This window comes from Drosophila navojoa, chromosome 4, assembly GCF_054131105.1.
Source record: "Drosophila navojoa isolate 15081-1374.11 chromosome 4, UAZ_NAV_1.0, whole genome shotgun sequence".
NCBI lineage: Eukaryota > Metazoa > Arthropoda > Insecta > Diptera > Drosophilidae > Drosophila > Drosophila navojoa.
In genome coordinates this window covers 19841914-19868233 of record NC_142892.1, presented here as the reverse complement: position 1 = coordinate 19868233, position 26320 = coordinate 19841914, and the positions used below count along the sequence as shown (strand labels likewise).

Below are 26320 nucleotides of genomic sequence, written 5' to 3'. Positions count from 1 at the left end.
CAAAAGGCAAAAATCTCACGAAATTTGCCAATCGAGCGACCATTTGGGTTATTTATGAGCTGCGATTTGTTTGCAACTCATTTAACCGGCAACTCTTTAAGGGTTTATGACACTTTTTTCTCTTCAGCTCTTAACTCGTTTTCACAGTTCCACTCGAGAAACCAACCAATTTCGCGCTTAATTTGATTTTTACAACAACTCTCACCACCTGCCTACCGTTCAGTTCGGCCCTTGTCTCTTTTCGCTGCACATTTCATTGTTTTTAATTTCTGTATAAGTATTATTTAAACGCGCCGTTCGCACTTTCTACCTTGCGTTTATTTGTAAATTCACTCTGGCAGAATGATTTATGCATCCTGAGTGGGGCTGATGGTGGTCTCTGACACAGTTGAGGGAATCGCAGTGACTGTTGGAATTGGATCTCTTACACTAGTTGAGCTTTAGTTGGTTGGGCTTTACTTGAATGCATTTAAGAGGAACTAAGGTAATGATGGCTCATTGTTGCCTATAAATTATCGCATGGTTATCTAAGCGAAGCGAATTTTTAATTTCAGCTGTCGATTTCAGTCGTGCAAAAAATATTCTCTTGAAAAAATGCAAATCGAATCTGATGTGTGTGTGCGCGGTGTGTGTGAATGTGTGTGAATGTGTGTGGTGTGTGTGGTATGCATTTGTGGTGTATGTAATTACAGACTTTGCATGGTCGTCCCACTTCCGACGCGTTGGGATGCTGACTCATGCAGGCGAGCACAGGCGATGACAAACACAATCCAAACACACACACACACACACAGACACATACACACATACGTCTAATAGCCACGCTAACCAATACAGCCATAACAAAAGCCAACCATGACCCACGCAAAGCTACAGCTCGAAATCGGAAACTCAACAAGCAAGAGAAAGACGGAAAAAGTGTAAAAGAGAGAGATAGAGAGAGAAGGAGAGCGAGAGAGAGCTAGCGTACAAGGGCTAGCTAACCGAAACTTGAATGTTAAATTTTTTATTTAGCTAGTTTTTTTTGCTGCCGCCCACGCACTGAACTTGAAAATGTTTTACCAAAACAATGAAGCTATTTTTACACTTTGCTTTTAAATTAAAGGGGGGGAAATGGAATCGACAGCAAAAAATAAAACTTCAAAACCAATTAAGGGGGCATAAAAACCAGAAACACTGCAAAGCCTGACCAAAGCGCAAAAGTAATTTTGTTAAATCTCAGCGAAACAAAGAAAAATCGTTGTGCTGGAAAATGTTCCATGTCATTGCCAGATACAGATTGGTTGTTGCCGGATATACCCTGTAAATGAAGAGTAAATAGCAATCGCTGATAATAGAAGTTAATTTCAAGACAAAATAATAATAATATGATGAGCAGAAATAATTTCCTAGATAGTTTTATACGCTAGATATAGCCCGAAAATAAAGAGATGAAGCTGGTAAGAGAATCTATGTCTTAATATCAACTAATAGATATGATAAATGGAACAGACTTAAAATATGCATTAAATGAAGAGTAGAAGCTTAATAGTTGATACATTTTCAATACCAAGAAATTAAAATAAATAGAAATAATTACTCATTGACATATTCGAAATACCTATATTTTTAAAGCCTCAATCGTTACCTCTGCTTATCGAATTGATGGGAATACTCGTATAGATATATAGTTTGAATATTACATTTTCCACTATAGAGTATCTCTCAGTCATATACCAGTTCTTTGGGTTCCTTTTGTGATTTGCGCGTTTGGCGTTTAAATTTAATTGGAACTGCAAATCGTTGGCCTCTGGTTAGCACATAGCAGGTAGATGGTAACTGGTAAATGGTAAATGGACCATGGTTCGTTGGGTGCGCACCTCAAGCCTGAATTGTTACGCTCGTGGTTTGTGTCTGGTCTGTCAATCAATTGTAATGAATACGCATATTTGTGAAACTCCACATCGGATGGGGAGAGGGGCAGTGGAGGAGGGGTGGGTCACATGCCACTCTCTATTCATGATGGTGTACCTCCAATTAACCCTGAGCCGTCTCTCAAATTGGCAGCTTTGACCTGCCAGGTGACATTTTGTATTTTGTCAGCTGTAATTGAAACATTTCAGTTCTCAAATTACATAGCTATAAATATGGGCTACCCTACCGTCATTTACAGAGAGATTTAAGCATTTACATATATTTGTTGTAGCTCATATCTTTTTGGCATCAGCAAGTTTTGTTCTTTTTATATACCTTTATCCATAGGAGCGTATATACATGTGTATCTATACGCAGCAACTCTATAAAAGACAACTCGTGCCTCTTCTTTATTCGGCTTTGTTTTACGATAATTTCATAGAACCTCAAACAAGTTTTGCCAGATAGTTAACAAGAAAAGTTAACGATGCGCAGGTTTCTTTGGAAATCTACATGGCAAATAATCTTAAGCTAAACTGTTTTATAAGGGCTCTCCATAGTCATAAAACAATTTTTAAAACTTTTACCAAAGAACAAAAGATGATACATAGTTTGAGTCAATAATGATATATGTAAGGGCTTCTATAGTCTTAGCAAAAATATATGTATATTAAGAATTTATGCAAATTTAGTCGAGTCAATTTGCAGGTCTTTGTAGAATTTCCTTGGCCACATTCCTTGCAACAATTTCCCAGAAATGCCGAGGAATCGTTTTGTAACGACTTTGTGGGTAATTTCAATTTGCGACTAGCCCTATTAGAACACATTCCACGGCATGCCCTGGGAACTGCGTGCAGTCTGCTGGGCAGTTAAATTCTCAATTTAAGGCCGTGAAGATAAACCGCAAATTGAATCAGGCCCCAAAGCTGCCGCGGTTGCTGTTGAGCCAAGAGAGACTTGTGTATTCAAAGTAATTTGCAAAGAAATTACATAAAGGAAAACAAGTGCCGGTGCCAACAGGCAGCACACACCACACACAGACGCACATAGCACACACGTATTCACACACAACGCCTACGTGCAATTCACAGCGACCGCAGGCCGCGGTTTGCCAATTTAACTGAAATAAAACGCCCACATGAACCACATGATGTCTACACCACTCACATACACACACACTGTGGGGGCAAACCGGCAGCCCATTACAATTCATTCATTGAACCAAAATAAAATAGAAAAAAAAAAAAACAAAAACAACAAATGCAGCGGAAAATTCAAATCAATTTGGCGCAAACCGCAAATCCCAACCGCAACTATCTCAGCGATTCGCATAAATCTAATAAAATTAAAAGCAAAAAGAGTTCAGCGCATGCGTAGCGCGCAGCTCAAAGGGGGGAATGCCCCTAATGCTCGCCCTCCCCCACTACAGTAGCTGCATAATTTTGCAATTTAAATGCATTTCACAGTGCATTGTTGTGTGTGTGTTTGTGTGAGAGAGAGGGAGAGAGGACATATAACAAGTACATTGACTTACAAATGGACTCACTCTCTCACATAGACGCGCAAATTAATCTGCTTAAAATCCATGAAATTAACCAGAATTATATAGCCTGGCAGAGGAATTGCTTATACTAATATTATAGAATTTCATGCATTGAAGCCACAAAGGCAGCCCACTCACACGTGGGCGTGGACATGGGCGGAAGGCAAAGAAAATGAGAGGCCTACACATCTGGCAAGGGAAAAGTGAGACGGGCTTTCGTGTATATGTGTATAATTGTATAATGTAATAATGTAATCTAATATATTTATGTGTTATATTTCTAAAGAGCAAGTATCTCAATTTGAATGGTTTGCAAAAATAATTTAAAATAAATTTAAAAATGAGAGACTTTCTAATATAAAATTTTATTATTTGTTGTATTATAATTATTTTCTACAATTTTAGCATAAAACTATGTTTTTTATTATTCAGCATTTAAAAATACTGACAATAAATAATTAAAATTATTATTCAGGGTATCTCTTAGTCGAGTAGACCCAACTAGCGTGCTCTTAATTATTTTGCTAGAAATTTCCTACTCTAAAAAACCCTTCAAAGTTCTCTTACCTAGCCTGTTGCATGCATAAGCTCTATTCGGCATACCTTATGCTGACTCTCATTATTGGGAATTTGCGGCAATTGGCGTGCCAACTGCTAAACAAAGGTAGCCTAGTTGCAACCCCAACTGTTTGTGGCACGAACAGTTGTCGGTGGCATCTGCCGCGCTTGCGCATGACAAGCGACATGCCAATTGTCGGATGACATTTTGTAAATTGTTTTTGGTCTATGGGTGAGGAAGTGTGGTGCAGATGGTGGGGGGAAATGCCAGCGACAGGCCACACTTGTTGACTCTCTCAATGCAACTGTTCATAATTTGCGCCATGTGCCAAATGGGGCAGGGGCAAGGGCTCGACCGCTGGACGAGGGTTGCGAAAAATTTGCATAGCAGCTGCAGCTGCCCCTTTTTTGTGTGTGTGTGTGTTTTTTTTTGTTTTGCTACGCCTTGGCGGCACCTTGTCCACTTCTGCTGGCTAGGCTTACCCATTCCCATGACACCGGTCGAAAGTTCAAGCTGTGTCGAGTTCAGAGTTTATGCCACATGATAAGGCGGCGGCAACAACAACAACAGCAGCTACAGCAACCACAGACTCAACGTGGGCTGTGCCTCTGGAGGCCCCCAGACTGTGCGTCGTGGCTGTTTCTGGCAGCTGGCAGCAGCAGCAGCAGCTACAGCGGCGGCGGCGGCGTCGGCCCACGCGGCGACTGCGCAGAGAACCTGGCGAAACATTGAAACGAGTAACGGAAATGTGTGAGATGGGGACCAGTGAATACCCTTTAAATTATAGAATATTTATTTTGGGATGTGCAAATAATCTAACTATAATTGAACTATGGATATATTACAAGTCGATGATGAGCTCCAGTTCTATTAATAAATAAATAATAATAATAATAATAACAAATAAAATAATAAATAAATAATAAATAATAAATAATAAATAATAAATAATAAATAAGAAATAATAAAGAAGAAATAAGAAACAAGAAACAAGAAAGAAGAAAAAGAAAGAAGAAAGAATAAGAAAGAATAAAGAAGAAAGAAGAAAGAAGAAAGAATAAAGAAAAAGAAGATAAGAAGAAGAAGAAAGAGAAGAGAAAGAAGAAAATAAGAAAGAAGAAAGAAGAAATAAGAAAGAAGAAAAGAAAGAGAAAGAAGAAAGAAGAAATAAGAAAGAAGAAAGATAAAGAAGAAAAGAAGAAAGAATCCCTAAGAAAGAAGAAATAAGAAAGAAATAAATAAGAAAATAAATAAAAATCCTAAATCCTCCCTAATAAATAATAATAATAAATCCTAAATAATAATCCTAAATAATAAATCCTAAATAATAAATAATAAATAATAAATAATAAATAATAAATAATAAATAATAAATAATAAATAATAAATAATAAATAATAAATAATAAATAATAAATAATAGATAATAAATAATAAATAATAAATAATAAAGAATAAATTATAGAAGGATGTAAGGATATAAAGATGGGTAAATGTATAAGCATTGCGGAAAATTTTATTGTATTTAATATAGAGTCTAACTTTAAATTGGAATTTGAACCTGGCTTGTACTACCAATATCAGATTGTAGCTGATTGTTCAATATATAGACTTTTACATATAAGGACAATGTTAGGGTCACCTAAGCCAACATCTTTAATTATATTTCCATTCAAGAATGATTTCCATATTTTTACCAAATGTTGTTTTTCCGTTACATATTGCCTAATAATATCAAAATATCTTTTGGCAAGAGCAATACCTTAAAAAACCGTAAAACATATAAAGAGAGAAATACTTTGACTTTTGATTTGCAATAAATAAATCAAGCAAAAAGGAAAAATAGCTGGCAGACTTCGTATTGAGTGTTTGTCAAGTGGGCATGAATGGAATGGAAGCCCAGACGCTGATCGAGCGGCTGCGCTTGTAATCCACTTTACGACGACCGGACGTGGTTCTCGTTGGCGTCGTCGACGTCGAAGTTGATGTCGACTTTGCAGTTCCCACTCACCACAGAAAAAGAAAAAACCAAACAGGAATTGCAGCCTGGCATTTGACTGGGCTTCAAAATAGGACGTTGAATGCTCAAGAGCTACAAAAGCCTCGTTCAATTTCCATATTTTATGGGTCTGAACAAAAAAAAAAAAAGAAGAGAAAAATGCAGCAGCAGCTTGCTATGGAAATATATGTATATGGATATATGTATTGCATCCTTATAGATATTCAACATGCTAATCATGTATTCTCGATGCTCAGAGAGCTCTTCAGAGTTGATTTTCCAAAGTGATTGCAAATATAACTTGAGAGGTTAGAGAGGAGGCTAAATACTGTACAAAGTTTAAGCAAGAAGTGTAGAGTTTTTGCTATAGAATGAATAATAGATATTTGTATTTGAATATCTTACGATAGAACTCGTAATAGTTTTTACTCTATCAATATATTTATATATTTCACAAACTGGTTAGACTTGCGCACCGTTTAAGCAACCTTGAGTAAAATATTTCTTGAAAAGCTTTTAATATTGAAAATTCTGGTAACAATCGAAATCTCTTATTGATGACAAATGCTGCTTTCAGCGCTGTGCCACCAAACTGTAAACACTTGCATCCAATTGTTGCACACATTTTTACATAATGTTGACACAGAAAGACAAAGTGCTAATAGAAATAATAAACCAAGCGTTTCAAATTAAATCAATTAAAGTGCAGCCAAACAAAGAATTCCTTCGATTGGCAGCTCGATGATCGGTAGCAGCTCGAGCAGCAGAGCATCAGGGTAGGGACAGGGGCAGGGGCAGAGTAGTTGGAGCTACTGATGCCAGAGATAAATGCAAGATATCAGTGAGACGACTTGCGCACACAGTCAAAGATTGGCAGTTGGAGTCTGGGACAAACGCAAACGACATTTAATTGACAGTCACAATTTATGCAAACGGCTGCAAAAAGTACACATAAATAACAACAACAAAAAAGATAAATGAAACAGAAATAAAGTAAATATAATAAACAAACAAGTGCAGCCGCAATTGCGACTGTGAAGCGTGGAAATTGCTTTGACATGAGGCAAGCAAATCAAGAAAAAATCCAAGCAAGCAAATCAAGCTGAACGCGCTTAATATATGCATAGTCTTTGTGGCGATTTGTTGGATAAGATCTAATGGTCATATGAGATGAGGTAAATAACGATCTTTTAGCAATAAGTTGCAGAAGGAATGACGAGACTTTAATAAAAGATGAAATGATTTACAACGAATCGAATATATAAAATATATACAAATAAAGATATATATATAAATAAATATTCATATATAAATAAATATATAAATATTTATTCATTGGTTTTTTTCTTTATTATATTTTCCTTGCAGATCTTCAATAATAAATAAAAATTAGAATAAATAAATATATCAGCAAAATTAAACAATGAAATTCATGCCATTTAATTAATTAGGTCTTACATTATCATTTTAAATATTAATATAAAATGTAATTGTGTACATTTGTAGTTATCGACTTAATTTGAGAATAGACCAAGTAACATTGCTCAAAACCCTATAAGTGATTCTTAAGCAAGAATAAGAATTATTCTAAATATCACATAGCGGTTTCTTGTAAAACTATATCTACTTTTATCATTATTATGTTCAGCAGCATTTAGAATTCAATTCAACATTTTCTCAACAATTTGATCATTAGCAATTTTATTACACTCATCCAATCCATTAAGACTCTCAAGACTTACCATAAAAGTTAGCAAATGTTTAAGCTTAGACTATAATACCTTGTGCTAAATGCCACTTTAATGATAATCACTGTTGCTATGTGGCAAACTGTAAATACCAAATGAATATGTAAGCACACACATACCCACACATTCATTCTTTATTCATTGGTTTTTTTTCTTTATTACATTTTCCTTGCAGATCTTCAATCGATTCGACGTCTCTTGGAACATGATGCCAGCGGCTCGGTTTGCCCCTCGTGCCGCATTTCCTTCGATAAGGGCAAGCGACGGAAACTGATCGACACCTGCGGACACGAACGCTGCTATTCCTGTATGTTCCGCAACGATCAGTGCCCCATGTGCATGAACAGTTCGCTGAAAGGTGAGTAGTGGCAGTAGAAGTAGCCAGTGCCTGTCTCTGTCTTTGTCTCTCTTTTTGTCTCCGTCTTGTCGTATCTTATGGACATGCCATATAAGGCGGACAAATATGTGCAACAACAGCCGAACCCTCGACAGCTCTGACTGCAAGGTGTTGTGTCGAGTGTTTTTTATGCTGTTGCTGCACTCTTATCTCGGAATTCGCCTTTTAAGAGTATATATGTTTTATTTTTTTATGATATCCTTTCAATTTGTACACCAAATACTTGAAAACAAAAATTTAGGTGTAAACACTTTGAAAATTACAGCAATTTTTAATTCCACAGAATTTAACATAGTCAGACATAAATTTTAATGGCTTTTAGCCTGATAAGAATAAGATGAGTTATGGTTTATTTTTGGCATTATTAGGCATACGTCATGGGTATTATATATGGTAAAGTATAATTTGTTCTGACAATTAACCTTCTTAAATGGAACTGGAACTGATTCTAAAAGAAATATTTATTTATTTTATGATTTGTGTGTCTTTTTATGTATTTTGTTTGAATTCCATAATTCTCCACTGAATATATTTGCAATTCGATTTTGCCATAATATACTTATGGGATACCTATCGAAATCCTAATATAAAACTGTAACAAATTTGTATATTATACGAATGCATCACAATATTAAAATGATTTTTGTATGATTTTGAATGTTCAATTTCATGGTAATGGGGACCGATTATGAGACCAATGAAATTATTATGAACAGGCAAGCATAGAGATATTCAGACCGGGCTATATTAAATGTCGAATGTGCATACTCCGCGACCTCTTACATACATTAGATTCCAAAACTATCTAAACTGTTAATTTTAATGGAGTATGACTAAAATATTATGGCAGCATTTATTTTTTATGCAAGTCAAGAATCTGCAGCATCACTACATAAGACTAAAGACTACAGTCAGTATGCTAAAAATATATTTAATTATTCATGCTTTGGCTCAACATCTTTATTTAGCTCTGATTCGTTTTTTGTACTTGTCATGTATCGATGCTTCAGTTGATTGCCAAGTACTCACTCAGTCGACTACTCAAAGCCCCACAGCTCGTTCGAACTGTATCACTTAATTAGCTATGCTAATAAGCTGAAGCCAGTTTGCTGCTTAGGGTTCGGTTAGCGCAGACACACGTTGTACACTACACCTACTAAATTGCCATTAGCATAAATAAAGTGAAGACAACGACGTAGCTCTGCCAGCTCATAAATTCACACGGACACGAGAGTGTCCAATGGGCAGCTAGCCAATAAATTCATCGACAAGTTGGGCACAGTGTGCACAGTGGGGCAGAGCATCAACTGAAAACGGGCATAACTTTCAATTTTTCATGGGCAGTGGAGCAACGGTATGTCGCGCTGTACTCGAGTACTTTCAGAAGTTAACCGACTGGCCCCATGTAAGCCTACTTTGCATGCCAAGTCACACACTCAGCACACACAACACACACAGTTGGCATATGAATCGAACAACAAACGTTGCGACTGGGAATAACAAATGGAAATGTACTTCTGGTATAGGCATACATAATAATATACATACATATGTATATATAAATAGGTATTGTAAGCTGCTGCCGTATAGCGGCAGTGTAGAGCGTGCGATCGATCAATCCTCTGATCAGGCAGGAGTACCTATAGAATAGGTATTTATTTTGACACGCCTTATTTATTTCGATTTGCATACCGTCAAGTGTCCAGTGAGCACTTGCTATAGTCATAAATTTAACTAGATCAAGCTGATCTGTTATCGGTTGTATAAAATGAATCAAGGTTTATTCGTACGGCAATATTGCATCCGCAGTCTTGCTCGTTGATCTTTATTTATTATACATCAATATAATGTGAGAATCTCCCTTAACTTAGTATTTTTTGCACACTTTTGGAGTCGTTAAAATGTTGATTGTTGGCTCGATTACAGACATCCATCTAACTGCAACTCTTTTTCCCCCTCTAATATAGATGTTGATGGCGCCAATGCTCAGGGCTATGACACCGGCATCGGGGGCTCCACATCGACGATCGTCAGTCCGTTGGGCTCACCTCAGCCGCAGCTGAGATCGCATGCGCAGCGGAATGCAGCTTTGGCACGTTATATGCAGGTGAGTGCGTACTCTCAGATGTAAAGACACAAAGATACAAATGTGTGTGTGGAGGCGCATTAGATGCGTGGCGATTGAGCATTTTGTCTGCGTGTCGACCCTAACGACTAGTTGATGGCCGCGTCGAAGAAAGAGAATGATCCGAAGAAAGGCTGCGAGAGATCATTTTGTAACTGTCGAAACGACTTTTTGTTATTACTATCGTCGGCCATTTCCGTTCATCTTTATGTGCCGAGGCGCCTCTTTTATCTGCCAACTAAGTTTATCCGTTATGCCCTAACACATTTGTTCGACTCAGCTGCCGCCCCGCTCAAAAAAAAAATTGGGGGCGCATTGTGGGCGAGGCGTTGACTAAGCACCGTTAATTGATGATTGTGTGTTTGGAGCTAGGAAAGTGACATAAAAGAGCAATATTGAACCAGCCCATAAAAGACTTGATTGGCTTTTAATCGCGCCATAACCAAGTGTCAAACAATTTATTTCACGATAATACAATATGATTATTACGATTCTGATTTGCATAAGTCGAACTTGTTTGGGTGGTCAGAAAGTTCTATAAAACTGTGTATGGCCTAGGGCGTGAACTAAATCAGTTGTGGTTTTATGACTGAATAGCGCATTAAATATATCTGTGTTATATATGTATATACGTTGACATAATTATTGCTATTCACAAAAATGTAGGAAATAGTTTGCTAGGGCGTGAACTAGCTCAAATGTTCTTTTATTACAGCATACACTATTCTTTTATGATAATATGTAAAAAATGCAAATTTCTAGCTCATTCTGTTATATAGAATATAAAGAAATATATTATATAATAAGAAATGTGTCAAAAGAAATCTATATGAAATACAAAGATGTACTTTCCGATATAATTACAGGCTGCTCAAACGATATATTTTGAAGAGCTTACAAAAATACTCTTAAAGCCCAAATTAGAGAGTTTTCTCTACAAAAAGTAGAAAGACAAAGACAAGAAGAAGATAAAGCTCTCACAAGCACTTGAAATGATTTGTAGCTTTCGCGGCAAAAGTAGCAGAAATCGTATTATTTTTTTTTTTATTTAATAATTAGAAATCAATTTACACGTCGGATTTGAAATCATATTTTTTTCTATTTATTTAAATAACATATGTGGAATGTTGTTGTTGCTTTGGATTTTTTTTTTTTTTAATTTTTGAAATTTTATTTGTTTTGCTGTCCTTTTGAGTGTCGGCTCAAAGTGTGGAGCTACTCGGTGCGTCCAATTGCATGTCATGTCCAACATTTGGCACATTTTATGTTTGCTTATGCGAGCATTAACAGTCTTAAGTGAAATCCCATGTCACGTGTCAGCGGGCGAGCAAGCGGGCGAGCGGGCAACGAAACTGAAAATTGAAATCAATTGGGGAATCGCGGCAGTGAAATAAATATCCAAGTCGAATGTTCATGTTCATAAATATGCTGCGAAAAGTAAAACAGTATTTGTTGTTGTTTTGCTTTTTGGGATGGCTTAGAAAGCAGAAGACACCGACGTAGCGACGTGCCGCCAGTTTGTCTTAGTCGAGGAGCTAGCCGGGGGTGGAGTGGCCAGAGGGGGGACCTGGAGATCTGTCAGTTCGTCCGGCTACGGCACTTGAGCCGACTGCGCGTCGACTTGAAGCAACTGCCTGCAATGCCTGACCCAATTTCCCGTCTTGGCAGCACCATCCAAGAGCCACCAGACCAAACGAAGCAACACCAGAGCCAGAGCCAGAGCCACAGCCACATCCACATCTTTGCAAAAGCCAACTGTCAGTTCAGCCATTTGACAGTCGCTTTTGCGATACACAAGCGCAGATATGAGATACGACGGAGAACGTAATCGTATCTCTAGCTACCAGCCAAAGAGTCAGCCAGCCATGCAGCCAAGTTTGGCCTATCTGTATCTGTGCCGAGGATCTGCTGCTTGAACGTCTGGCGGCGCCCCACCAATTGAATCTTTTGCGCCGTTTTGGCGTATTTAAAGTGACATTCGCTGACAGTCAGCCCGCAAATCCCGATGCTCCTGTTGCCCATTTTGCGCGCTGACAATAGAGCCAAGCTGCCAAACTGAAAGCGAGACACTGCCGTTGCAATCAAATTAAATTAATTACACGAAAAGTGATTCGCTGTAATTGTATTGTAGATCCGAAGATCCGACGACCCTTAGATCCCAAGGTGCAGTTAACCTTTGGGCAATTACGAAACCCGTGAATGTGCCATGTACGATTGCACTTGCATTTCCGGGACATTGAGAAAAGGGAAACTCTTGAAATCAATAAACTGACTTTACATAGAGATTAACTCTTCGTCTCTTAAAGCTAAAGATCAATAAGCAATATAAAGGAAGAACAGACAGACTTACATGAGCATTACAATCTAAGCATTTCTTTTACAATTTCTATGCCATCAAAGGCCTTTGCAGGCGCCTTTTGAGCTGAACAATGCCAGCATCTGTTTGCCAGCTGTTTGATATAGTATATTATGAGAGTCTGGCCATAAAATAGCTAACACCTCGTCGATGTATGCACAACAAGTTGAAGAGAGAGAAAGAAAAATAAAGGCGAAACTTTCCTTTCGAGTTGATTTGACTCGATTTGATTTGATTTGATGATGCGCCCGGAAAAAGTTGCTTATTGACGCGTCAATTGAATGGAATTGAATTGAGTTTATGGCTCTCTGACCATAAGTCTAACGGGTACCGACTCAATGAGTTATCATTGTCTTTGGAGCCAAGTGGAGCAGGCTGCCTGGCCGACTAGATCACTGCCTGACTGGCAACTGGCTTTTCTCCTTATACGCGATATGGTTATACGGTTATATCGGAAGTGTGTCAGTGATTGGCTGAGCAGCTAACCAGCAAGCACTTTACATAACTTTAACTACGAGTATCTGCAGTGTATCTGCAGTCTATCTGCAGGTAGCTATCGGAGTCTAAACCAGAAGTCGTTTAAGCAATTACAACCAACAGCCGTGTGGACTGTGGATGGAGTTGTGGGGCGTGGCTTGGCGTCTGAGAACTGTCATTAGATTAAGTGGCAGCTCACTGTGGTGGTTATCCTCTGGCTAATTATCGTTTGGAAATCGTGTTATTAGCAAAAAGAAGAGAAAAATACAAAATATATTTGTATATGCATATAAATAAACAGCAACTGTAACTCGAAGTTTGTGATTGACACGCGCAGGCGACAAATCAACTTGCAGCGTGCAACGTGCAACGGCAGCCAAAATCTTGTCGTCGTCGTTGTTGTTGCTCTTGTTGTTGTTGTTGTTGTTGTATTTGATTCAAATTCAAATAGTTTGCATTAAAAATGCCATAAAAGTCGCTCACGAAACCATTTTGGCCACATTCGAAAGCAAAACTTAACCGATTTTTATCGCACATGCAATTTATTTTTGGTCTGTGCGCCGTCTAATTGTCAACAACAACAACAACAACAACAAATATGGCGTTAATTATCCCACAATTTCGATAGCATCACGTATCCATGATTAACACAAAAAAGCGCAATCAATCAAATGTATCTTTTACTCACAGCTATGCGAAACATTGTAATTGGTATTTGAATGGCATTTGCCGAAGTTGTTTCTCGATATCGGAAGATTTATATTACCTATGCGACTTGTGACACCTGCACACGATCTCAGCCAGAGACGAATTGACACCTATTTTTTTTTCATAGACGTATGTCCACTAGCTGGCCGGCAGGCTGACTGGCCCACCGCTGGGCAATCAATCAATTGTAACTTCTCTGGACACTATATTAGCTAAAAGCATGTTATAAAGTCGCTGTCAGCTAAGCTTTTTTCTATTTTTATCTGAGTTTCACTTCTATCATCCGAAGTACAGTATCTAATTATAACTGAAAAAGGAATCTGTAGAAACATATATTTGATTGATTGAAATAAGTAGACTAGACTAAATAACAATAAACAATAAGATAATATTTAGCTTAGCATCCAGCAAACAGATATTACTATTCTGTAACTTTATTGCATGAAAAATGATACCTAAAATAAAATAGTAAAATACATTTTGTTTTTGTGATCTTAAGAAAAATTCGTTAAAACATAGAATTATTTTCAAATGCGTAATTTGAATAGATATATGTATATATAAATTACATACCCGATAGCATAAACCAAACATTTGTTGAATATATTCTCTATATATTTTCCTTTATCTGTATTTGCCTATCTCATATCTTGCCAAATTTGCATTTGCCCTATACATCCATTCCATCTGCATGGCATATTCTCCATAACAACTCCAATCAACAAGAGATGACCCTGAGATTGCACAGCATTAGCTTCACTTGATCATCAGCTGTACTCCATTTCCATTTAGCATCGGGCTTCACTTTCACTTAATCAGCCATTCACTTCGCAGCAATAACAATAACTGCAATCAAGCCACAAATACGACCACTTTAGCTTTAATCAATCAAAGCATATATTGCACTGTCGACCGATCAATGGACACAAATGCCAACACTTTGGGAAATCAGAGAAAAAATGATAAAGTTCGTGTTGAATTCGCGCGCGATTTGCGGGCGACAAAAACAGCGCGAACATTTGGCAGCGCCACCTGCCGGTCGGTATGTGTGGCCCCTTTAATTAACACGACAAGGCGCAATTTATCAATTTTTATCGATAGATAGAACCACACAACAATACAATAAACCTCGACTAAACCATTCGCTAATTAGCTACAGTGATCGCCGGGCAGTTGCGACCAGGCCAATTGCGAATGGATAGCCCCGTTGGGCAATTGGCAATGGAGTCTAATGCCCTGTCGTGCCCCGCTACCCAGCGTTGCCCGCATCGCACGGCTACTAATTGCCAGCTGCGAGTTGTTTATGCTGGCCACAAGATACATTTTTTGTTATTTTGCATATATTCGCATGCGCTATGCAAATGAACAGTGTCCGCTGTTAGTTTCTCTACCTCCCTCCCCCAATCTGTGTGCCCGTTCTCTCAGCCTTGTCAATTGTTGTGCAGCTCGCTGTGGGCCGCTAATAAACGCAAATTGTGGAAAATTGTTTATTAAGTAGCGCAAAATATGTTCGCCTGCCGCATTGCCTGACATTTATGGCGGGTTTAAGTCTGGCCAAATCGTTATAAAGGGGCTAACTAAATAATCGAACTTGCTCAACATTTATAACAATCATTTGCCAAGTACTGGGCATTTATCCAATTATTTTCTAGGTACTTGGTATATATCTGGTTTGAAAAAGATTTCCAAACTGTGTTACACCTGGCGTATCCTTGATATTTTTTGAATTCGACTTGGACTTTATATGTATATGCGAAATATGCTTAGAGATCGGCTATCAAGCTAGCTGCCCCCACTTCATTAATATCCATTGCTGAATGCTTATCTGCAACAATTTTAAATACGCTTTTCAATTTATGCCAAATAATTATTTATTAATGAAAACGAAAAATAATCAAACACACCCACCTCAAATTGGCTTTAATTAACTCCGGCTTTACTCAAAATTAATAAACTCTGCTCTTTTTTTCTCAATTTTGTTGGCCCGCATGTGAGCTTAAAACAAATTACGCGGCTTATCTGAGCTGGCCCAAATTTCAATTTGCCAGCGAGTAAATTAAAGCCTTTGCCATGCCAATGCAATTAAAGATAAAAACAAAAGCCACCAACGAACCATTCAAAGAGGCCGGACACAGTCAAAAGCCTGCCTGTGCAGTGAACACAACATCAAAAAGAAAGTTGAGCTGCAACAATCGGGTCAAAGGACCGAAAGACAAGCAAATGACATCAGGGCAGCATCCACATGTCAGCATTTGCCATGCGCTTTATCATAAATATAAGATACATGTATATATATATATGTATATACATGTATAAAATATAAATCATTTGGTCGCCACAGTGGGGCGACACACCCACCAAAATAAAAGCAGGCTCGAGTTTTGACTGAAATTAATTTGCCTGCCCTGAAAGATGGATGAGGCGAACCTGCCCAAGACTGGCGAAAGGTGTCTTTCGCTGGGCCCCTCAGGTGCTCAGTCGCTCAGTCGCACTCGCGCAGAGGAAGTGCAAAAAGGCATAAAACATGCTGACACCTTTAGATAAAAGTACGCGATAACATTAGGGGCTCTACACATTAAACAACAACAACGAAGCCAGACTCATATATTATGTAGAGTGAATTCTTAGACATGAAGAGAGAAACTTTTAAAACAAGAAACTCTTAAGGACAAGTCAATTAATGGAGGAATACTTGAAAATAAATATAAATATAGGTTCCTCTAACTGAAGAAAGAAAGAATTAATGAGTCAGCTCTCTATATAGTCTAGTCTCTATCGGTAATGATATACTAGGTATAGACATCATGTCTAATTTAAATTTATTATTTATTCTACTATAACATAGCTTTGAGCTCTTGGTACATTTACTATATATGTATGTATGTGCCTTATTATACAATTACAATAAATATAATTAGGCCTGGTACACCTAAGCCTTCATTATGGACCTTTATGCTCTTACATCAAGAGTTCAAGCCGAATACAATTAGCAGCTGTCAACAAGTTTGGCCCTTTGGCACCCACGATATTCACCTAGTTTAATTAATTTGTAGCCCGTTTAACGTGCGCTCATTAAAAATCAACGAAATATTTTCGGGTTGATTGATTGAGAAAACAAAAAAAGATGCCGACAAAACACAGTTAATTGTTTATCACCAGCAACAATAATAACGACAACAGTTGAAAGAAAAGTCAAAGAAATTTTGTTAAGCCCCTCCTCTTGATCATCAAGCAGTGCCGAGTGATGATCTCCGCACTCCCCTCGAATGGGTTTTTATCGCCACTGAAGTTTGTTAGTGGAGGCTTTCACTTTTTAGGCCCAGTTAAAGTAAACAAAGTTTCCGTTTTTTTTTTTTTTTTTCGTTAAGCGAAGGTTTCGCATTTTGTTCATTAACAATTTTTATTATTGTTTGGTTTTTGTGATGTAATTTGGTTTAATGTTAGGGAAGTGGCCTATGCAAGAAATTCTTGAACGTGAAAAGGTTTTGAACTCATGAGCAAAGTACAAGCAAATCACCTTTTAAATCAACTTGAAACACATGAGTCAAGCGCACTTTTTACAGCTTCACGCTGTAGAGAGAACCTTTGGAAACATTTAGAACAATGAGAACAGCGAATAGCGAACTTTGTTTTCTAGCCATGACCATAAGTCAATTGTAAAACTCTCATCCAACAATTGCAGTTCAGTGGATTAGTTATGCTTTAAGCTCGACTCAAGTGGTTGAGCGCGGTCAATGGGGCTTCGAGCATGGTGCACTCATATATAGTTATGACTGTACGCTTTGGTAAATTTTGGCATGCCAGGCACGTTTTACACACACACAGAGCATACAATCACACACACACACACCTGATGAGATGCAGAGTGCAGAAAAGAAACCCAACAGGGTCATAAATGCACTGGCATTAGAAAGCTACCGATGGGGAATGGGGATCTGGGTACGGGCAATGGGGAATGGGCGATGGTCAGTGTAATGGTTTTTATGCCCAGCTTGTTCTGGTTACGTGCATGCGAGCACTAAAAGTGCGATCTCGCAGCGAGCTGGGAGTTTCAATAATTCAGCATAAGCTGCGCTGCGCTGCGCTGTGCTGTCCGTCTATAAGAAATGCATTTCACTTTCTTGGAAATCAATAACGCTGCCCAATCTGTGCCGCTCCAGGCCTGGCCACTTCACACACTCTCACGATCCAATCAAACGGAAAATGTTTTACAAGCACAAGCGATCCACCACAACTGACTCGATGACCGACTTGGCCCAAAGTCCACTTAAACTTAATTAAACAGACAGCCACAACGAACAACAATTGTCGAAATGACCCAATGAAATCTGTTGATTAACGAAAAGTGTTAAGAGCAACACGCTCGATACAAACAGCTCGAAGAGATGCTTCAGCTGCAGCATTTGTTACGGAATTATGTGAGTTATGGCGGGAGCAATACATAAAGCTTTTTCCCCTTGCGCCAGTATTAGTGTGCTTTTCAAAGCTGCCCCACATAGCAGCCCAATCTATTTTTCAGGCTCAGCTCCGTGTATCCCGAATGTGTGTGAAAGCTCAGGATTGCCTAGGATTAACAATTTGATCTTACGTTAATTGATTGCGATTGGATTGTTCGCTTTCCAAAAGCACAACAAAAATACGTGAATATACGAATAACAACTTAATTTCACTTGGTTAGCAAATGGATTTTTAGCATACAGAGTCGAACACATTTTTCTCACCCATTTCACCTGGTGAGGCCTGAACCTGTTCATCTCTCTCCCGCCTCGTATCTGCTTTGCATGCTTGTTTCATCTAGGCATTCATCTGGGATGTCTTGTTTATCTGTTTTATCTGCTTTGTGGGGCTTTTCGGCGTTTGGCATGCGAGACGCTTCCTCAAATATAAATCGCACGGCATTTGCATGTGGAGAAACAATTTCTCAGGCCTCGCTGTTGGCTGTTTGTTGGCTTTAACGCTTAGAAGGCCGCCTTTGATATATGCCACATGACGATGGTCATAATATTTTTGCGCAATTCGGTTGTCGTCGGACAGCTTTTTTCCAAACTCAATTTATCGATCGTTGTATTAATGCATTATTTTTTTTTTAATTTTGTAATTTTCAATTTTTGTTTGTTGACTTTTTGGTCTAGCCAAAACGCGATTCGGCCATGTTTTATGCCCCACTGCGCAGATTTCTTGTCCAGTCGATCGGGCAATTGATTCATTTCTCGTGCTCGCAGCCAACACACAAAATCCACAGCCTGGGCAATTAATTATGAATATAAACGTACTCAGCTCTATTAAAAGCTCATATTTTCCCACTGTTTTCGCCCCTTATCGCAGTTGGCACTCGGCAGTTGGAAGTTGGCAGTTGGCAGTTGGCAGTTGAAATGCAGCCAGCAGCAAGCAGCAAGTTTATCAGCTAGTGCAGTCGCTGCGCTTTGATTTACACCTTGCTTATTTGCCTAACTGATTAATCTTTCGAGTCGCTTTTACCTACGCTATGCATGTAGGCTGCTCTATTGTTTATCATTTCATTAGTGGGTTTTTTTCCATCTGCTATATGCCCTGTTTGGTATTCCAACGATTGTTGTCTGAGTCGAATGCATCAGTTCTTATGCAATTTATCTAGGTGGTGTGACGAATGTCTTCCGATAAACGTAAACTCATCCTAGATGTCATCCCAGTTCGAGAGTTAGAGAGAGAGGATGGGAAAAGAGAGAGAGGATGGGAAAAGAGAGAGAGGGAGGCAGAATGAGAGCGAGATAGGAAGAAAAATAGAAAAGAAGAATGAGCGAAAGAAAGAAAGAAAAACTTAAAAATAATTATATATGAGAAGAAGAGAAGAGAAATCTACCCTAATGGAGGTTGACAGGAAGATAAAAAGACAGGAAGAGCAAAAGAAGAAGAAGGAGAGAGAGAGAGCGAGAGAGAGAGAGAGTAAATGCAAGCGTAATAAAAATTAGTAAAAGAAAAATGATTATCATATAGTTAAAATAATAAATTATAATATATAGTTAATGTATAATACATATAAAAACGAGACAAAAAGTAAATTATAAGCATATAATTACAAAGCATTAATGATAAAGAGCGAAAGAGACAACAAAAATATGAGTACCGCAAAGAAAGGCGTCATTTAAGTAAGATAAAGCAAATGGCCATTAAGCAGGAGAAATGAGTAGAGAGAAACACTAATTACAAGCAAGTCTAACTAAAAGACTAAGTGAAAGAGGAAAAAAAACTTGTTGCATTCCCATGGAAACACTCTTCGCATTGAAGCAGGTGTCATAATAACATAAAATGAAATATTTCTTAGTTGGGAATGTTTAGGATATGTTAAACAGTCTCGCCCGCTGTTATATGTATGTATATATGTATAACAGGTAGAGTGTGTGTTTGTATTGCTTATTATATAAATGCTTGAATTAACTTTGAATACGAATATCAGATGAATCGAATGCGGTCATTAGCATTCATTATTCCTCGTCGCCAGCAAACAAAGTCATTTAAACTGCCTGCTTGGTGATATCTATAGCTATCGGCTGCAATTTATACATATACATACACGTATGTATATGTATATGAATTTATTGATCTACTCTAACATAGTTGCAAGTGGGCCAAGCCCAAGTCCATCAACTAGAGTAAGCTCAATTTCAAGCACCTGAATCTAAGCCAAGCCACTAGCATTGATATGGCCACAATTCTGCCTTGATTACGATACTCGCAGCTTACAAAGGAAATAAAAAGCTAAAGCAGAAAATAACAAAAAGCGAAAAATATGTTTTAATAATGTTCGCTCCAAATGATTTGGCAATCGAAATTTGATACAACGAGCGAGTCGAGTCGAGTGCATAAATTACCAAGCTAAACGCAAGTAATTCTCATAAAAAACAAATGCACAGCTGTGGGTACGGGGCCGGGGCCGGGGCAGGGGTGCGTCAATGGGTGCTCGGATTGCAAGCGCCCCGCTAATGTGGGCCCCCTTTGGCTGGCCCAAGACGCGCTCCAAACGCGGCCAACACACAATGGCAACAAAATGTGCAAATGGCGGCAGCCCAAAAAGCCAAGCGGGGTGCCAAAACTTAAAGTGAGGCTGGATGAGGCGGGTGAGGGGCGAAGCCGGCAGCAGCGGGTGTTGGGCAACGCGAATGCGACGATTTTCCATTAAATGCAAATGCGAGAAAAACAGTGGGCGGCATGCGCGCGATTTGCTAGCGACTATAAACGCGCATGCGCGTGCATTTTGCCATTGATGCCCATTTGAACAGGTTTTTCATTTGTTCAATTTAGAAGAGCTGCGCCGGCTGGCGTGAACAGCTTATGCGCCCATTAAATATCAATTATTTTTGAGTTATGTTTTGTTGGTTGTCTGAAGGATCCAGCTGGACGGCACAAAGTTTTTGCACGGTTTTCAGCGTCTTTTGTTGCACATTTCAGCGCGTTTTGGCTCTGCAACTATTTTTATGACATTTAAACAATTATTTTCGGGCACTGCCAAACAGTTGCTCAAATAGCATTTTGTGCGGCTGCAGTGGCCAAGCCCAAACGCGCAGCCAAATGGCGGCCAAGTCGTTGCCTCGTCTGGTGTCAACATGTCTTAGACCGGCAGGCACCAATAGCACCAATAGTTGTTGTTGTTGTTGTTGTTGTTGTTGTTGTTGGTGGTGGTGGTGTTCTTGCAACGCCCCGCGGCGTAACATGCGAGCTGCTTATATACCCTAATCGAGGGTATATAGGCAATGTCATCTAACATGCATTGCCATAAGTCTCTCTTATAGAGCATCTGTTTTAGTTGCCTCGATCATAGTGCCGCTTCCTCTCTCATTATAATGCATAGCTAGAGTATTTGCTCTGCAGCTAACCAAAAGTACTTTCAGTACTATTTGATCATTTTGAAGCATTTTGATTTCATATTTTGCAGCCGCCTAAAAACTTGCCAAAAAATTATTATGAACCTGTTGCTGTTGTTGTTGTTGCTGTTGTTGCTGCTGTTGGGGCTGCTTGTCGCTGGCAGCTCGTTGTCTGGCTTGTCTGAAAATCGAATTCTTGAATGAACCATTAATCTTATGGCCAGCTCTGGTTGCTCCGGCTGCAGTCGCACCCCGGGCCGATCATTAAATGGCTGCAGTAATTGCACTGCGGCTGCAGCTTCAGGTTTTGCCCCTGTTTCCACTACACTTAATGCTCGTTCACAAAGTGATGAAAAGTGTATTGGCTTTGTGGCATATACAGCTGTTAGCTCATTACATTTATAAAAGGGAAAAACAATTTCATATTGCTATATTCATATCAATTAATTAATATATATGTATTTGGACTCTACTTTTAGAAGATATAAGTATTTCTATCATTACAATTTTAATTTTATATAAAAATGAATCCTAATCTCAATAAGAAGAATTCTATGATCTAAGAGTTTGTATGACAATCGGATACATTCGGCAGTCAATCTTCTTAAAATACTGAAAATTGTTGTTGTCCGACCTTTAGAGAGTCTAACATTTTGAATACTGATTAAATTTTTCACTTTGAAATTGGAATTAAATTTTTCAATTTAGTTTTTACATCAATTTCAAAATAATATTATATATATTTCCAATTGCTCTTTGGGTGCGCCAAAAAAAGGTATTGTATTTTTTTTTTTTCAAATTACGTCGCCCAGTTGGCATTACACCTGTGCCTTAACGTGCCAAACGCTTGGGGGGCTCCAAGCCCGAATTGGTTCTGCTCGGCATTTTGTGTGAAAGGTTGCCGCAGTTTGTCTGTGTCTTAAGGTTAAGCTGCGAAGGGGGGGACTCTGGGGCACAACAATGGGCGCAGCTTACAGCTTGTTAAAGCGCTTGACAATTTATTAAATTTTGAATGGTAATTGGCCTCGGGACTACTAAGAAAACAAAACTATTTTGGATGCATGCAAAACTAGGCGGAATATTCAAGTACATATAAATATATGAAGGTAATATTAATGAGAACAGAACAGAACAGAGACGATAACCGATTTGGAAATATGTACTTGAATTCAGTAGAAATAAAATTAGTTTTATAATACTATTTTAATTCATGTCGCTGTAATTCGCCAGTTCAATGATCCGTTGATCCCCGGCTAATGCAGATCTCTGGGTTGTGCTGCGCATTCCAACACCTCTCACTTAGTGCGCGATGCATACGCGTTTTATGATGATAATACAATCTCCCAGCGGCGGCCGACTGTGCGCTGTAGAAAAGTGAAAATCACTTTTTAAAGCGCTGCTGGACAAGACAGAAATTTCAATTTCCAATGCGCTGGCCAGGTATAATTTGTTAATTAATTTTCAAGCAACAACTTAATCAAAATGATGTGGCCAATTAAAAATCCACCGCGGGGATGCCAACGATAAGATGCGAGAGCTATACACTTCGAGCGATAGAGAGGGAGAACGAGAGAGAGCCTAGTGGGGGACTAGAGTGTGAAAGAGGAAAAGCAACAGGTCGAACAGTTTGAACTAGTTTAAAGAAAGGCTTTCTTCACTGCGCTCCACTGTGCTCGACTGTGGACTGCGCTGTCTGACGTGGAACGAATTGACGCCAATCGAATCGAAGCGGAACTTAATTACTCCCGAGTGCGGATCGATAGGTCAGCTGTCTGGCGGGGCAGCTTGGCAAAGGCGTGGACTGTCAGCTCAATCAAAGTTTGCTCACAGTTGGCGCAGCATCACGATGCAGACAAAAACAGGTAGACGGATGGGTCGATTGGATGGCTAGAGGGGTAGACAGTTAGCCAGTGGGTAGACTGCATCATTCTGCGCATCCGCAGCGGAAGTGGGCAAAGACAACAAGTTATTCCAGCATCCGTGGGAGTTGACAACATGCAGCATCCTTAATGCTACGTCTGCGCACAAGAGAACGGTGCGCATCTACTTAGTATGTAGTACTCCAGGTTTCGCGCTCAGCAAAAGTCGAGATTCCGTTTAGAGTCTGTTGTTAATCTGATCAGACTCGGCTCGCACATCTTTGCAACTTTCAATTAAATTCTAACCCAAGGGCCTCCAAATTTATGCTCGTCGAGACTGTGTCTTCACCTGGCCTATCAATTAAAGTACCCCGTGCCGAAACCGAGCAATCTTAACTTATTATCCCACACAATGCAAAGGCAGCCAGGAACGGGTTCTGGTCACGTTTTGGTCCAGCTCAGCCTACCCAAAGAGTAGAGCAGAGTAGAGTAGAAAAAAAAATAAAAAATAAGAAATCAAAACAAAAAAACAACAAAATGAATACAAAACCAACGCAGACACAAAATGATTTGCGGTTCATTAAGACGCGAAGCCCCCAGACAGACAGCGGACAGAGGACAGTGGATAGTGGACTGTAGACCGTGTCTACGATGACTAAGGCACTGGCGGAACGGTCACTAAATACACTTGACAGTTGCTGCATTTGAGTGAAATGGACTTTTGGCCGGTGTCCGGCCAACGCAGACGTTGCTCGATAAGGCGTAGACTGGACACATTTGCCTGGAGCTCACGATTAACGCCAACAGCTCCTCCAGCTAATCGGACAGATCGCGACAAGCCTCCATGTGGACGGACAAGACACACTCACACACACAAACAGTTCACTGTCTGGGCAGACACAATTAATATGATGTTCATAATGATGTTGATGATGTTGTTGCTGATACTGATGATGATGTTCACATATCCACATGGACTGTAACAAGTGGGCTCTGCAAGTAGGAAGTCGAACAAGCTCTGTCAGCTGTGTGGGTTGAGCGGCCAGAAAGAAGATGAGCGTAACATGATCTAAGGACTAGATCAACGCAACAAATGTGGGCTGAGACAGGTTTGATCAGGTTGGATTAGCTAACTCTTTGGTACAGTAGAGCACTGATCGAGCTGTCAAGAGAAAGCCAATTGGCGAAATGGGAGAGCTTTAAGGCAGTGAGGACTGATCAATCAAGCCAGCCAGCTCCAATTGTGTTTTAATTTTTGGTTTTGAATACATTTAATAAATATACATATGTATATGTTGGCTAGTGACTTACCCCTTGTTTCTTTAGCTGGGGGTAATGCTACGCTTTCATGCTCTCGTCATCTGATCCACTCCACTCGCAAGCACATATGACTAATCAATGTGCAACGCCTTTCTATTCAGCGTATTCTGTCTGGGTCTGGCCTAGCCTGGGTTCGCTTAGCTTGGCTTTGACTTGGGCTTAGGTTGGCCTAAACGTTTGAGGCATGTTTCATATTTGGCAACTTTCATCATTGATAAGCCCGAACATACACCATGCAGCAACTAGTTATAGACTTCGACATTTCACTGTCCGAATAGACAACTCATGTTGTTTCTTCATTTTCGCATTTGCAGCAGCATCGTCAGGAGTCGCAGTCGCCGGATTATCACCGTTATGCGAGCATTGGCAAATTACCCCGGGTAACAGCCAATGGCAATGGCAATGGCAATGGCAGTGGCTTTGTGGGCAACACACACACCGTCACCGTCGACATACATCACCACAGTGGCCCGGCCAAGCAGCAGCAGACAAACAACAGCAACAGCAACAACAACAATCTACACTTGCCATACAACGATCTGAATGGAATGGCTCCGGCATTTGCAACGCCGCCAACGCGTCGGCGTTTCTTTAACCACAAGAATCTACGCAGTGCCCTCACGGGCCATCGACGCACGGCCTCCAATGGGGGTTATCCACTTGACACAGCTTCAATGCTATCGGGAGGTAAGTTCTCTTCAGATACCACCATTTACAGGGTGTAGGGTTTATCCTAGAAACTTATTCTAAGCTCCTAGACTCATTCATTAGTTTGTCCTATAAGCTTTGCACATTTCTTAAACGCTATCCTTCACCCTGCACCACACCCTCATGTAGATCATCATCATTCGCATCATCATCAAACCAGTGGCAAGGAATCGAACGCCCTGAACACCTCAACCTGCTCGGACTCAGCAGTGACGCGTCGTCGACGCAAGAACTTCAGCAATAACAATTTGAAGGCATCCGCGGAGCATGGAGCCAACAGCGAGAATCGCTTGAATCGCCTCAGCTTGGCGGGCACCTCGATCAAATCTCTAATTAAATCTCTTTGGAGTGTCAATTCCTCCAACTCAAGTGATGCAGGACTCAATCAATTAGCAGGCATGGCGTCTAGTCTTCCATTCTTCTTCTATTCGTTGTACATTATGCATGACATTGTTTTTGTGTTTATATACATATATTTTTCAGATTAGAATTACTTGATTTATGAGATATTTATTATTGAATGTAATTGGTCTGCATTGTTATTAATATAACAGCTGTTAAAGATAAATAGTTCCCCATTCACATAACACTGTTAGAGTGAGGCCTTTTTATGCTAATAACATTTGCTCAGAATTTATTACATTTGCTTAAAGTGTGGCGATTACTGCTGATAACATTTTGTCATTAATGCATTTTATGCTAAGCTGTTCCAGTTTACAGTTTGTTGTCATAAAAATTCAGTTGCTGTTAGATTGAAGCAGTTTATGTTAATAACATTTTAGTATGAATGC

General features: G+C 39.3%; 1 protein-coding gene across 11 annotated transcripts in view; it reads left to right on the top strand.

Annotated features, from left to right (window-relative positions):
• Nucleotides 1-26320, top strand: part of rols (zinc-RING finger and ankyrin repeat domain-containing protein rolling pebbles) — a 62728-nt gene that overhangs the window by 32229 nt on the left and 4179 nt on the right. For 5 of the 11 annotated variants that reach the window (XM_089260321.1, XM_089260325.1, XM_089260323.1 and 2 more), the window contains 4 exons: nt 7917-8099; nt 10106-10245; nt 25136-25508; nt 25659-25925. In XM_089260321.1, coding sequence (XP_089116447.1) covers nt 7917-8099; nt 10106-10245; nt 25136-25508; nt 25659-25925 — 963 coding nt within the window. The remainder of the gene's footprint in view (nt 1-7916; nt 8100-10105; nt 10246-25135; nt 25509-25658; nt 25926-26320) is intronic. The other 6 variants (XM_089260320.1, XM_089260324.1, XM_089260322.1 and 3 more) reach the window with 3 other exon arrangements.